General features: G+C 36.7%; 2 protein-coding genes across 3 annotated transcripts; one reads left to right on the top strand and one right to left on the bottom strand.

Moving 5' to 3' along the window:
* Positions 1-114: 114 nt before the first annotated feature.
* On the bottom strand, positions 115-6,367 carry clpp (caseinolytic mitochondrial matrix peptidase proteolytic subunit). Its single transcript, XM_033970606.2, has 7 exons — positions 6,293-6,367; positions 5,315-5,416; positions 4,443-4,514; positions 4,143-4,239; positions 3,252-3,439; positions 2,451-2,556; positions 115-1,580 (listed from the first exon to the last, which is right to left on the bottom strand). Exons 1-7 carry the CDS (start codon positions 6,302-6,304, stop codon positions 1,357-1,359), a joined length of 801 nt encoding a protein of 266 aa, XP_033826497.1. The 5' UTR covers positions 6,305-6,367; the 3' UTR covers positions 115-1,356.
* A 2,217-nt stretch (positions 6,368-8,584) lies between these two features.
* si:dkey-204f11.64 (uncharacterized protein LOC100537752 homolog) lies at positions 8,585-14,680 on the top strand. Of its 2 annotated transcripts, none has more exons than XM_055223602.1 (3): positions 8,585-8,759; positions 12,332-12,460; positions 12,591-14,680. In XM_055223602.1, exons 1-2 carry the CDS (start codon positions 8,670-8,672, stop codon positions 12,455-12,457), a joined length of 216 nt encoding a protein of 71 aa, XP_055079577.1. In that variant the 5' UTR covers positions 8,585-8,669; the 3' UTR covers positions 12,458-12,460; positions 12,591-14,680. The 2 variants fall into 2 exon arrangements, with proteins under 2 accessions (XP_055079577.1, XP_033826498.1); XM_033970607.2 differs by having other exon boundaries at positions 8,586-8,759; positions 12,594-14,680.
* The last annotated feature ends 328 nt before the right edge of the window (positions 14,681-15,008 follow it).

Here is a 15,008-nt window from a genome sequence, read left to right as displayed (position 1 = left end):
TTTTTTATACAGGTGTCGTTTAGTACATTTAATGTTAAATAAATGCTGTCATTTTTTAACACTGTATGAGGGCTGCTATTTATGACCGTTTACTAAATAAATATTTTCTTCATTTATCCTGCAGTTTGGTTTGTTTGAATTGTGGCGTAATATCACATGTGCATATTAACTGGTATAACATTTGATTTGCCAAACCAAGAATTCTGCCTGAGAATTACACATTTACATGAACATGCCAACGTCAAAAGTTTGGTTACTTTGCTATAGGAAGTTGTACTGTTCCCATTAGGGCTGCACAATATATTGCAAAGGTATTGATCGTAATACTGACTGCTGCAATAATTGAAATAGGTTCTCTGACAAAAATACTGTTGTTTTTTTTTAAAGGCATGTGTTAAAGCTGTTAATGATTTAATAATTAACTAAAAACAAAAACAAATTTTCCTACAATAAATTATTGGGTCAAAAAAGTATTAATATGGCAAAATATCAACATTACAGTTAAATTGTATTGAAAAATTGTGCAATATCATGCAGCCCTAATTTCTATTTGTGACTAGGCCTTTGACTTCACTATATAACAATTCTTGTAATAGCAATTTTACCAGTGCCTCCCATCTCTTAAATATTATAGGCTTATAGAATGTAAAATTATGAAAGCGAGTAATGGGTTATTTCCCTTTGCATGGTGTTATATGGATCAACTAATCACTTTAAATAATTATTCCATTATCTGTGCAAAAGCATGGTTTGAGTCTGTGTATAGACCAAAGAGGCTTTATGACTCGGGTAAGACACAGGAAAAGTGTAAAATTGGTATTTCATGGAACAACTTTTGTCTAGCACAGCTTGATGGAGGGCATTTATAAAGTGCCATCATATTTACAGGCCTTATGCAATCTAAACAATTTATTGATGAATCGATTAACAGGGGGGAAAAGATGAGCAAGAAAACTCCACTTGCAAAGGCCCCACATAACCCAAGCATTTATCCGATTGCTGTGAAAAAGTTAGTCACTCAGCATGTAATTTCTGCCAAAGAGGAAATTGATTTCAGACCAACAGGTGAATGTGATTTTGGTACAGGTCATGTGACAAATCTGGTCCCAACATCAAGAAAATAATCCAAAAAACATTTATTTATAATAAAAATTAATATTTTTAAACTTTTTAGAAAGAGTACTATTTGTTGTGTCTTGACGAGTGTGGCTCGGACACAAACACCAGTCTAAATCGTGTTATGGCTGACCTAGTTCATCATAATCATTCACTCATTTCTTTGTGTGATCTCCACACTGGGGGTACAGTTTATTACACCTTAGACAGTATAGTATAGAAAGTGTCCATAGCTGTGTGTCAGGGCTCTGGCTTGTATGAGGTGGGGCGACTGGCTCCACTCGGACTTGACTCTGCTGTGGGGGTCTCTGAGGAGGGAGAAGCGGGGGTCTGAGTGGGCTCTTTCTGCACCAGCTCTGGCTCGTCCTGTCCTGCCTGAGGAGGGTGCACCAGCACTTTGTCTATCAGGCCAAAGTCTTGTGCCTCCATAGGACTCATGTAGCGGTCCCTCTCCATCACACCCTCTGCAAAACAGACCAGCATCAGGCCAAACAGTTACTGGATATACACTCGAGTGGAAAATTATCAAGACATTTTCATCACATCACACTTTGTATACTGCTTATAGATTATGTCTGTGTCTGAATCTAGTACAGATGATTTGAGGTATTTACACTACATCATGTGTGAACCCATGTAATTCCTGAAAGATGAAAAGAATCAGCTGTAAAAGTGTATGATGACATCACAACTTTCTACAAACTTATATTTAACACATATGGGGGTAACAAAAATAAATATTGTTAAAATGCTATTTTTTGTTGTTGTATAGTGAAGTTAAACATTTCACATCAAATACTCCCAAAGAAAAATTAGGCTTTTATAGTACCACCGTATCTAAACCAGGTTTATATCAGGACTATTCCATATCTAATGTAGTCCAGTTTTAGACCTGGTTTAGTCCTATATCATTTCCACTGTAGTTATAAACAAGAAATTATCCAACGAAGGACAATAAAGTGTATAAAATGAACTCTACATCAGGCAAAGCCATAAACACAAGAGCTGTTCAAGTACCACGGTCTAGTGAGTTGTATTGCCTAGTCACTAACAGAAATGATCAAGTTCAATATCTGTTTATTTTTGAATGAATTTACCTTTAAGATTTTTATTTTTTTTTTTATGAAAGTACCACGTAACCAATAGGGAAAACACTCTTGCCCCCCATCTGGCAGTAGACATCACTATTTTCTACATTCATAATCATTCACACATCATAGAAGGAGATTTTTCCCTATTGATTACATCTACCCATCTGTATTATATATTACTGGTCTATCAAATGTTGTGACGTCATCTGAAACCCTGCAATAACAGCAAACATCATGTCTCACCGATGGTCTCCAGAGGCTGCCCCGTGTGCTTGGCATAGATGTTGTTGATCTGTCTCTTTAGCTTCAGGATTTCCTCGGCCTGGATGGCAATGTCTGTGGCCTGGCCCTAAACATAATCAAACCAATCTTATGTTACAGGGGAGGTCACTGTAAAGTGACTTCAAAATTCTGACATTTCAAAATGCCATAATAAATAAAAACCCAAATAGCAGTTTTCAATAATGGTCTTAAGATGCCAGGACCCTTTTAACTGTACCAGCCCTTCTCACCAAAGACACTCCCTTTACAGTAGTAGTGCATGTGGGCAGTTATATATCACAATGTGAGTAATAAAATCTGTACACACACTCATATCATGGGGACCTGCCTCCTTGATGGGGATAAACATCAGGTTCCCATGAGGTAAATCCTAAATTATTCTATCAAGCTGGTGTAAAGTTCAGATATGGCTTAAAATAGGTTAAAGAAGGTGTATGTGCTTGTGTCTGCTATAAAGTGGATTATTATTATTATTTTTTTAACTGCAACATTCATCTAAAAATGGCTTAACAAAAGAAACAAGTCCGCTAACTTCCACATAAGAAAAAGGCAGTGTCCAATGTGAGCTGACGTCACTGTCTTGAAAATAAGCAATTCAAGATTGTTCCAACATGCACAAATCACTCCACACATAACTTTGGTTAAAAGTCAATTTTTCAGAATAGTTCTGCTTTACGGTTAAGGTTAGATGTGTAGAGACAAAGGTTAAGGTTAGCATCAGTCTCCAGTAAATGTAATTTCCCCAATTCTAGTGTGTCTTACCCTAGCGCCCCCGGATGGCTGGTGCACCATGATGCGTGCGTTGGGCAGGGAGTGCCTCATGCCTGGGGTGCCAGCAGCCAGCAGCAGACTGCCCATGCTGGCCGCCTGCCCCACACACCAGGTGGAGATGGGGTTCAGAATGTACTGCATGGTGTCATAAATGGCCAGGCCAGCGGTCACCACTCCACCTGCACAACAGCAGTAGGATGAGGACAGGGGTTAAACCAGCTGCAAACTAGAGGATTTTTCACAAAGTGTTGCAGACCACACACATAAAGACAAAACAATTATTTGTCTCACACATGAAGGACAGGGACACCACTCACTTGTGTTTTCAGGAAAGAATTGCTATATGTGAAGGACAGTGAGTCACGTGATCTAACAGGGTCGTTATGAAAACAAATACACAAGAATATGAGTTGAGCAGTGCAAGAGCCTTTCCATGTGTTCTTATTCACAGCAAAAATTATAAGAAAAAGAAAAAACATTTGTGTATTAAGTCCTGCTTATAAAGGCTTACGGAGAGTTTTTATTCATTGTGTAGTGTGATCTGAAGGTAACAAGTCCATTAGTCACAATAGCAATGAGAAGTCAAGAGGTTTGCACAGACTCCCATGTTGGTGCCTCCAAATTACTACAGTTTAAGAGCTATCTCTTCGTGCTTTAGTCTGATCTGATTGTCACTTATAACAGCCAATCATCATAACAGAAGTCGTAACAGAATTGCACTGAAGATACTATCGCTGCACATCCCCAAACTTGTGTGGGGAAAATCATATCAATGTCTCCAGCCAACTTTAGGCAGTATATATCAACACAACCAGGGTTATATGAGCACGTTACAGGGGATATGTGGCATTAGTTTACATTTACAGTGTTTGTGAGTCTTACCTGGGCTGTTGATGTACATGTGGATGGGTTTGTTGTTGCTCTCTGATTGGAGGAAGAGCAGTTGTGCGATCACTAGACTGGCTATAGAGTCATCAATCTGAGGAGACAAGGGGCAGAGAAAATCCCTTCAAATTCAATATATCTTAACTATAACTAGGTCTGATCCAGAAAGAATGACACACATATTGGCCAAGGGTTAATATATTTACTGGCCACTGAATCGGCTGGTATTGGGTACAATTTTGCAATATCGTCACTGGAAAAGCTGAATAGGTCCATGCTCTGTACTTAAACACTCACAGGGCCCATGACGCAGATGATTCTTTCTCTCAGCAGGCGGGAATAGATGTCATATGCTCGCTCCCCTCGGCCCTGAACAAAAAAACAAATTAGGTGTAAACACAAAAGATTCGTCAGTTGGCATACATTTGTAAAATAGATTGTAAGGACTGTGACTACACAAAAGGTTGCACTTAAAACATATAGAAAAGGTATTAAACTTGTTGCATTTGAATAAAAGTCTAATTTGAGTAACAGAACTTCAGATAGATTAGCACCTCTAGATAGCTTTACACCCACAAGGAATGTTAATGACATCCCTTAAAAGTTCATGGGGTTCTGGGATTCAGAACACAAACTTCTTCAGAACTGTACAAATGTGAGTCTGGTCATCAGTGCATCACCCAGAGTTCAGAGGGTGTAACTGACAGGTGGATTAGCCAGTCATGGACATACATGGTCTGTATCAAAGCAAAGATAAAAGAAAGGAAAACATGGAGGACTGAAAAACATGGCGGATTTCTGCAGAATCAATGAATGAAGCACTAAACTCTGTTAATATAAGGTGAACGAAATGCAGTTTTGTTCAAAATGATGTGTGACCAATGAGCACCTTTGTTTCACATGCATCACTGATATAAATTAATCTGATTGGATGTCATGTTTGGTTTTAGCTTGAGATGATAAAAAAAAAATTCAGAGAGACATCAGTCTGCATTTGCCAGGCAACCAAAACAGGACATCACAAGGATCAGATCACAATTATATTTTTGTCACCATGATGCACAGCCCTGTCCCAAGGCAATAGAATGTCCTCTGCGTACAACCAAATATCCTGTCTTTTTGTAAGAAAAGGCCAACCCTGTAGTTTAGACCTCTACAATATTGCTCACCGTTTGCTCCACCACTATGGGGATGAGAGGACTCCTCCAAACCGCACTGTGATGGATAGACCTGCTGTGTCGGACCGCCATCCCTCCAACATGCAACAACCTCTGGGAAACAAAGACACATCAGCTTACTCATAACAGTAGAGATCTACAGCCTCCTAGAGTAGTGAATAGTGAATTATTACTTTGTTTGGTATGTAAATAGTTTTACATCAGTTAAGTGACAAAAGTGTGGCAAAAAATAAATAAAAATTGTCAAAAATTACAGGAAATAGTGCCAAGTTCTAAAAAAAAAAAAAGAGTCCAACTGTCTATGTCATCAGTAAATTCCGTGCAAAATGCAGGAACAATTAACACGTAAGGAACACAATATTGCAAAATGAAAATGATAAAATTTAGGAAAATTAAATGGTGTCTTTTATATTTATTTGTCAAACAGCTGTGTAAATTAGAGCTTGTCAGACTTGTCAAACTAGGAGAAACTAAGAAACATGTATTAAGGTAATGAGACATCTGACCTGTTATATCCACATTCGTGATGGCACCTTACTAAAATTAATAGAATTAATATAATATTTTATTCAACGTGTCACTTCCATTAACATGCTGAACATGCTTTTTTTTTGCATGAACTTCACAAAAGAGAAGAGTAGATAGAGGTAAGACTGATAGGATAACAGGATGAAGACAACTCTGTTTGCCTAATACAAAAATTTGTATTCATTTATTGAATTTCTTTTTCCTTCCCCAGTGTCTATGCAGGTTATGTCCGCTGAATGTAGTTAGGAGCCAGTAGTAAATGTCATCTTACTGTGTTCCCCATGGTTATGACACAGCATGCACAGCTCTGTCTGTCACAAGGCAACACAGTGCTGCAAAATGTGCTACATGCTAACAAGCTAAACCCGGAGAGCAGCATCTGAACACGGACCTTCTGCGAGTATTTAGTCAGAAATATTACATAAAAAACGCAGTACTCACCCGTAACAGCATTTTATAAGCTCACACTCCGTTTTGTACGACCTGTCTGACCCGGAAACATTAGCAGCGTCACCCTGAGCCTCCTCTATGAGTTTGATACACCCAAATAGCGCCACCGTGTGTTTGCCTATTTTTATTGTTTATTTTATTATTTTATCATTATTTTATTTTAGGTCAGCTGTAACTCCCAGATTTGTTCCCACATTAGCAGAAATGGGTATTCATAGACATAGTTTTACTCAAAAATTTTACTCAAGTAAGAGTAACCTTACTTCAAAATCATATTACTCAAGTAGAAGTATGAAGTAGTGGTTCAATAAATTACTCAAGTAAGAGTAAAAACATATTTGGGAAAAGTACTACTCAAGCAATACTAACTTAAACAGTAACTGTTGGGACACAACATCTGATTTATAATTTAAAACTGATGTAATTTGAAGGACAAAACATGCATTTTCAAAGAATAGACGCAAATCATACGAACTAACCTGAAAATCAGTACTACTTAAGTAGGGTAAAAGTATGTTGATAAAAAAAAGTACTCAAATGTAAATATACCCTAACTGAGTACTACCTACCTGTCCTAGTCAATATATTGTACTGTACTCATGTGGATATGATGTAATATCTAAAACCAGCAAAGTCAGGGTAACATTTTTTAATTATGAATCAAACATGAATCATTCCATGTACACCATCCCATGTATGCCATCCTTCAACATTTCCCAAATCACGGCCTTCTATTCATTTTTGTCTTTTGGGAGCCTGTTGGCAAGAGGGTCTCTCTCCTATATAAAACTGGAACAGATTATGACGTCAGAACTCACTGGGTAGTTTGTGCCTTGACCATTTACATTTTAAGAGGGAACACTGATGATGTAACTGTTGCTGGAGCCTGTTAGGTGCTTACTCCATTGTGGCAATGCTGCTTCCACATACTCATCTACATTATTAACTATTCACATGATGCATAGTAAAAGCCAAAGTTAAATCTGTCAACTGGACAAAACGTTGTAGGAGTGAAGACGTTTTGCTGCTTATCCAAGCCGTTTCTTCAGTTCTGGTCAGATTGCTGGTGGACACTGCCTTATATCTGTCTGAAAGGAGGAGCTACACTGAAACTGTAAACAGCTATTATTTACAGTTTCAGCCTAACTGAGCCCGTATTCAGCCTTAATGACCCTAATGGCTCACTCAATTGTTTCCCTTGTTTGCTTTGGGTCTGAAGACGGAGACCTGTGCTTAGTTTTGACCATTTAGCCTTTATAAAAGGCCTAGGTCTGTATGAAGTATAGGGTTTGGAGGAGATGATCCCAGCCAGACCTGCCCACAGGTCCACCTCAGTCCACTGCAGACGTACAGCTCTGGACAATATACAGGGCACTTACTTTGACCCTCTGGGTATAATATACTCTATTGGCCAACCACTTCAGAAATCAACCTACTGAATAAAGTAAATAGAATAGAACAATTTCATATGATAATTTATTGTAGCTAAGTTTACTCAAGTAAAATATGATTGCTATATAAGATGAAATGTTTCTAATGCTTCATAAATTAAAAAATAAAATAAAATAAAATAAAGGACTGAAAATGGATTAAGTCATTTTGAACAAAAGCAGAGGTGTGTAGAGCAGTCAAATATTTTACTCAAACTCAAGAGTTACGTTACTTCAAAATAACTTTTCTCAAGTAGTGGTCCAAGAAATTACTCAAGTAAGAGTAAAAGTATTTGGGGAAAACTGTATGTACTCAAGTAAGATTATAGGCTAAATGAAAGAGTAGTCAGGGAATAACATCTGAGTTATATCTTAAACCTATTGGAAGGACAAAATATTAAATAATACACACAATCTGGTATTTTCAAAGGATAGACAGAAACATGTGAAAAACTAAATCATATCTGAAGCAGTGGTGCAAGAAACACAAATGTTCAGATCATAACATAAAGCTGTTGTCACTTACAGACTTACTCACAATGGGAAGAGTAACCAAAACTTTCACTCAAGTAAGAGTAGTGTTCAATACAAATATTAGCCTACACAACTTGAACTGAAAGTATGCTGCAAGAAAAGTACTCTAAAATGTATAATTTCTTCAAAAAGTTGCTCAAGTGAATGTAACTGAGTACTACACACCACATAAGCTACTCTCATTTAGGCTGTAATAAAACAGGCCTATTTTTCAGCTACACCTCCCTCCAGCTTCTGTGTGGTTTGTTCATTGGACATGAGCCCTTGTTATTGTGCAGGCTTAGGCCGGATGTTATTTTGAGCCGGGCCAAAGGGGAGACAGGCTGTTGTTGTAGGACTTTCCTCTCCGCGCCTCTGTAGCGCTCTGCTCCGCACTGTACCGCTCTGTACCGCTCTGTGCAGTCATGTCCAGCAGCGGACCCAGCAGCAGCCTGGTTATGGCGCAGAAAGCGGTCAAGCAGCTGCGGTTCGAGGCCAGTGTCCACCGGATAAAGGTAACAAGACATTTTTAATCAAACTTTATAAAGTGTTGATGTGACTTTAACTGAGTGTGCGCTCTGGACGCAGCTGTGGCACGCGCTGCTTGTGCTCTCTCACATACTCAACATATTCACGTTACTGTAGTGGAGTAGATTTATTGAGCAGAGGGGGGGAATTGTGCTTTTTTGTAGCCTAGATTTTAAACACGTGTCCTTCTGTAGGTCCACTTGTCAGAGGTGGGTAGAGTAGCCAAAAAGCGTACTCAAGAAAGAGTAACGTTACTTCAAAATAATATTATTGAAGTAAAAGTAGTGGTTCAAGAAATGGCTCAAATAAAAGTAAAAGAAAGTCTCAGGACGTAACATCTGTTTTGTTTAATAATTTGAAGCTAATGTAATTTGAAGGACAAAACATTACATAGGCTAATGCACAAAATCTGGTATTTTCAAAGTAAAGACATATATATATATATATATATATATATATATATATATATATATATATATATATATATATATATATATATATATATATATATATGTCTTTACTTTGTTATATAAAACAAAAAATAAAAAATCAAAAGGAGCAGTGCAAGAAACTCAAATGTGAACTCAAAAATCACTTATCAGCATAAAACTTACAGACAGACTTACTCACAGTGGGAAGAGCAACTAAGTAAGAGTACAGTTACTTCAATAAAAAATATTACTCAAGTAGGAGTAAAAGTATGTAAAAAAATTCAAAATTTTATAAAAAAAAAAAAAAAAAAAAAAGAAGAAGAAGAAGAAGCTGTATTCCAAATATGGGGGGATGAGTAACCAAAAATGTTTGTACTGTTAATTCAATAGAAATATTACTCGAGTATAGAAGTAAAACTTTGCTGCTCTGAAAAGTATAATTCCTTACAGCACAAGTTACTCAAGTAAATGTTAGTCAATTTAAGTGACTGCTACCCACGTCTGTTGTTGTAGCCTAATTGAAATCACAGCTGCCTCCAACAACAGCACTGCATCAGAGATTATGAGTATTTTATTATTTTTTTTCTGCGTAGGCTACTTTATACTTTTACCCAGGGGAGTATACAGGGGGGACAAAGGGATCTACTGTCTCGGGCCCCAGGGTGTTAGGGGCCCAGAATTGAACCCTCTTCCTGTTAATTCATACTGGAGAACTGTATTTTTTATTTTTTATTTTTTATTTTTACTTATTATATAAATTAGGCTATTTACCACATCCAAATGAACCAAATGAAGACCAAACAATCACAAACAGACAGGTCCAAACTGGAATTATAAGTGTCCATGTTTCTCCAGCATCGGACTCACAACCACTGGCCTAATACTGTGTTATGTCAAATATTTTAACATTTTAACTAATGGTCATTTCTCCTCATACAAAGAGGAGAGTTTGCATAATGCTTAAAACAATCTGACAAAATGAAATATAAATGTATTTCCTATGGGCAGGTAACATACAATTGCTCCTTTCTCCATTCCTTCTAGTTTTAGTTTTTATGTATTTTGCTTAATAAAGTGAAGACAGTAAAAAGTACACTAAAAGTACTATTCTGAGAGCTTTGGGTGATTTTCTGGTTGGTAGCAGCATGTTAAAGGTCTTGTGGCACTGCACAGGGATGTCTTTGTAGGCTGTGTGCTGTGTGACTGTGGTGATTGTTCAAGTCTTATTTTAGAACACAAGTTAGCCATACCAGGATTGTTATCACAGCAATATTAAATGATGCCTAATAAATAGTGATGTAAGGCTCTTTGTATTTATCAGACTGGTATAATGATGGTCTCTGATGTTTTATAATTTAAGAATTGGAAAATAGGTTAAAGGGACTGTATCTAAGATTTAGTTTTTAAAGTGGCCCTATCATGCAAAATTGCCTTTTCAGAGCTTCTAACCTTGTTATAGTTGTTTCCCTCACCATTTATTCACACAAAGTTGTATTTAGAGTGATTCATGCATGTTTGAGCAATCTTTAATTACTTATTATTAAGGGTCCATTTTGCCTATCAACTCCCATTTTCACCGGCATCGGCATGTGCCCACTGCTTTGTACTTATATTATCCTCCAATTTAGTTTTTTAAATCAGTGATACGTGTAGGATAGACACATAGGCATAGTCATTTTGGTACAAATGAAAAAAATAAAATAAAATAGCGTGATCTGCAGCTTTCCATAGGAGGGGCCAACAAATTCACGGCTCTTTGTTGTCAGGATGTTTACAGTGACGTCAGCTCCCATTGGGCACTTCAGTTTTCTAATGCAGAACTCAGCAGACTTGTTTCTTTTATTAAGTAGTTTTAGATGAATATTGCGATTTTAAATGCACAAATTACAAGATAATGATTCATGGGTGTCATAGATTATAACTATATAGCAGACACAAGCACAGTATGTCTTCTGTGTCCCCAGAAACTTGGTAAACATGTTCAGATCAAATGTAGCTGAAAACAATTCTAATGATTTATTTATTCTCATTGTCATACTCAAAACATTGCACGGTGCCCAAGTTGTTAAGATTACAATTTGGTTCTCAAGATGATTATCCAGTCAGAAAGCAGAATGAACTTTAAACCTAAAATGCCTCACTCTGATCTGAATCATCACTATCTAAACCCCAACACTTGCAGCCAATCATGAATCAGTGCTAGTGCAGCCTCTGCAGCTCAGTGAGTGAATTCTGGAGGTTCTGAGCTTTCACATGAATCCATAAACTGAGAATGAGAAAAACTTGGATGTGGATAATAAGATGTGTGAAGATGTACGATCCTCCAGGAAAGCCACACTGTAACCAGTTTGACAGGATGCTTTGGGTCATTCTCCATTTGGAAGACCTGTTTGCGTCTAAGCTTTAACTTCCTGGCTCATGTCTTGAAATGTCCAATTGGATATCCAGCTAATTTCACAGTATCAGCACTTACCAATATCAGATCAGTGCATCCCTAGTTCTAAATGGACAAAGAAAAGTCTTTTTTTGTATAATTTTGGTATAACCTTTAAGAGTTATTCAGTTGACCATATGTGTAATAAACTGTACATTGCTTTATTTGATCCAATGTAAGAAGTGGTAATAGTAATAAGCGTACCAAAAATATGTATTCAGAAAGATATACTCTAAAATCTCCAGTCAACTCATTCCTTCTTCTTTCTGATGTGGTCTATATAAATCCTGTATAATCTTAATAAAATAATTAGTTAGGGCTGAAAGATGAATCAAAATGTCCTCCACAAACAACAAAATATCCTGTCTTATTCTGTATCAACCCTGCTTATCTTGTGGTCTAGATATGGACATGTTCTGAAATGTGATTCTTGTATTAGTTTGTCAGTTCATATTTCTGTTTTTGCCAACTCTTCTGGTTGTGTTTAAAATGTGAACTTAAAACATAGATCGCAAATCTAATCCCAATCACAGTGCTTGCCTGAAAAATTGTGATTAACTAATAAAAAATGTTGTCCACCTCAGATATGAAAGACAGATTTGAGTTACGAATGAGTTACGAATATACCCAAACATAAGTTACGAATGTACCCAAAAGCCAAAAATAATGGTATATCTTTGAACATCCTTTGCAGGTGTCCCAGGCTGCTGCAGAGCTCAAGACCTTCTGTTTGCAGAACGCCCACAAAGACCCCCTCCTCACTGGGGTGCCCTCCAGTGACAACCCCTTCAGACCCCCCAAGTCATGTGTGCTGCTCTGAGCCGTGAGTACTGCCCACTGTTACACATCTATCTCCATTTGTTTTATATTTCTATATCAAACAGAACAATGTTGCTTCTGTGTTAAGAGCACCAGACCCAGCGCTCCAAGCTGACACATTTTATTTTTACTAGCAGGCTGGCTGACACCTGACTGCCCACTTCAATAATATCGCATATCACATGAAGATTATGAAGAACAGACAAGCGACGGAGTGTATGTACCACACCAATGAGGAATGTGCATTTAATATGAGTGTAGTCTAGTATTGTTCAAATGTTCAGTGTTGAAAGCACTAAATCTGCCATTAAAGCCAACAATTGTATCTAAGTTTCAGTTGACATCAAGGGCTACAACAACAAATGATGAACAATACATTTTGGAGTTAATAAAATGCTGAGAGAAGAGTTTTTCTGCCATTACAAATCAAATAAGTGGAGAGGTAATATATGGGTTGGTCTAGTAAAAAAAACCCATTTCATTCAGGGGTGTCAAACTATGTGGTTAGACCAATTTTTGTTGGCCCCCATACCTCCTAAATTGATCCAAATAATCATAGATCATGGATTAAAAATGCATTGATTCTATTACCATAACCTCAGTAACATCACATTGCATTAGGGTTGTCAAAAGTATCGGAAATCAGATACTAATCGATATTAAAAGTAGTATCGAAACTAGATACTCATTTGAGCATGTATCGATACTAAAATCAGTATTGAGCATTGAATCTATTCCTTAGTATCAAAATTGACTTTGAAATTTTAATATCATGACAACTGCCAACACTACATTGCATTGTGATTCAGACCTAAAAATAATGTTAGCTTTATTATGATACAGTGGCCCAGTCATTTCAATGTAAAATGCATCTATGTATCGAAAATCAGATACTAATCTATACTAATCGATATTTAAAATAGTATCGAAACTAGACTTATTGTATTGACCATTGGTGGCTTCAAATATGGTGGCATTGGTGGCTTCAAATATGTTTCAATATGTGGCTCTCTGGGCATAAACTTGAGAGAACCCTTTATAAACCTACATCAATCATTAATTCATCACTTAATTGTTGAAATAATCTAAAAAACTAAAAAATCTGACAAAAAAATATATATATATTGTGGAAAAGTGGAATAATTAATTGCCTTATAACTCAAAGGTCAGCAGTTCCACCCCAGCCCTGGCCTATGCATACTGCCCCTGTGTTCTTGGGCAAGACACACAATGTAATAAAGTAGTGCGTGCTGCAATGTAATGTAAAGCGTCTTCGTAAACAAAAAACAGAAGGTGCTGTGTAAATTGAATGCATAAATTGAATGATTTCATCTGTAGAATTTAAATATGTGATTATCATTGACTTCTGCCTTCGATTTGGGATTATATTTGAAATACAGCCTCTTATTTTTATTTTTATAACATTTTCAAATTTTGTACATTTCATAGCATCTAGCAGCATACTTTTACTCCTACTTGAGTAATATTTTTTATTAAAGTAACAGTACTCTCAGTACTTGAGTAAAACGTTTGGTTACTCTTCCCACTAAGAGTGAGTCTACAAGTGATAAAAGCTTTATGTTGAGAAAGCACAGCCTACACCCCTATGTCACCCATGCCCACATGTGATTATTCTCCATAAATGTCCAAAAACTTGATACAAAACCTTACAACTTTACCCTATAACTTGACAAGCCTGATGAGATGTGCAGTAGTTTCATTAGTGGAATGCAGCTGATTGTGTTGTGATAGTGCTCTGAAGGGGGAGTGACTTAATGCTGAGAGCAAAAAGAGGGGGGGACTTGGGGCTCAAAAACAAAACCAACTTATAAAACATGTTAATACATTGTTTTCAGCAAATACATCATTTTCAAAACAGTAAAAGGTAACATGGAGTGCCCTGTGCTGAAACTCAAACATTCAGTTGACACCAGCAGTGTTTCTATGCAATATTTGTGCTTCTAAATATTTGCTCTTGTTCATTACATTTTGTTCACATTGTTAAAGTGTTACACCAAATATTCATCTATCATTTTATTTATTTGTTGATATTATTACAAATGTTTATTTCTGTTTTTATTTGCATGTAGCCTACACATTGTCACTGTTATTTTATTTGGATTTATTAAACAAATAACACAACTTTTCTGAACTGTTGGCATCACCTTCCACTGCCTTATGATATAATGCCACCTAGCTGCACTACAATGCAATTACAAAATGGTATCTCCTGTTTTTATGACTGAAAAAATAATAAATTTACAAAAAACTTTCCTACGTTTTTCTATATGTCTACTTGACTACTCTTACTTCATTAGAGTTTTTGATTGCTCTCTCCACTGTTGTTATTCGGACAGTTACAGCAAAAGCACACTGACCGGTACGCAGATAAATACTAAGGTACTTGAGTAACTTGTAGAAAGAAATTAAGAAATTGTACTTTTTAGAGTACTTTTTTGCAGCATACTTTTACTCCTACTTAAGTAATATCTTTTACTGAAGAAACAGTACTCTTACTTGAGGATAAGCTTTGGTCACTCTTCCTACAGTGA

The sequence above is a fragment of the Periophthalmus magnuspinnatus genome, chromosome 8 (genome assembly GCF_009829125.3).
Source record: "Periophthalmus magnuspinnatus isolate fPerMag1 chromosome 8, fPerMag1.2.pri, whole genome shotgun sequence".
Classification (NCBI taxonomy): domain Eukaryota; kingdom Metazoa; phylum Chordata; class Actinopteri; order Gobiiformes; family Gobiidae; genus Periophthalmus; species Periophthalmus magnuspinnatus.
The sequence above is the reverse complement of the archived record's forward strand: the minus strand, read 5'-3'. Positions and strand labels throughout refer to the sequence as shown.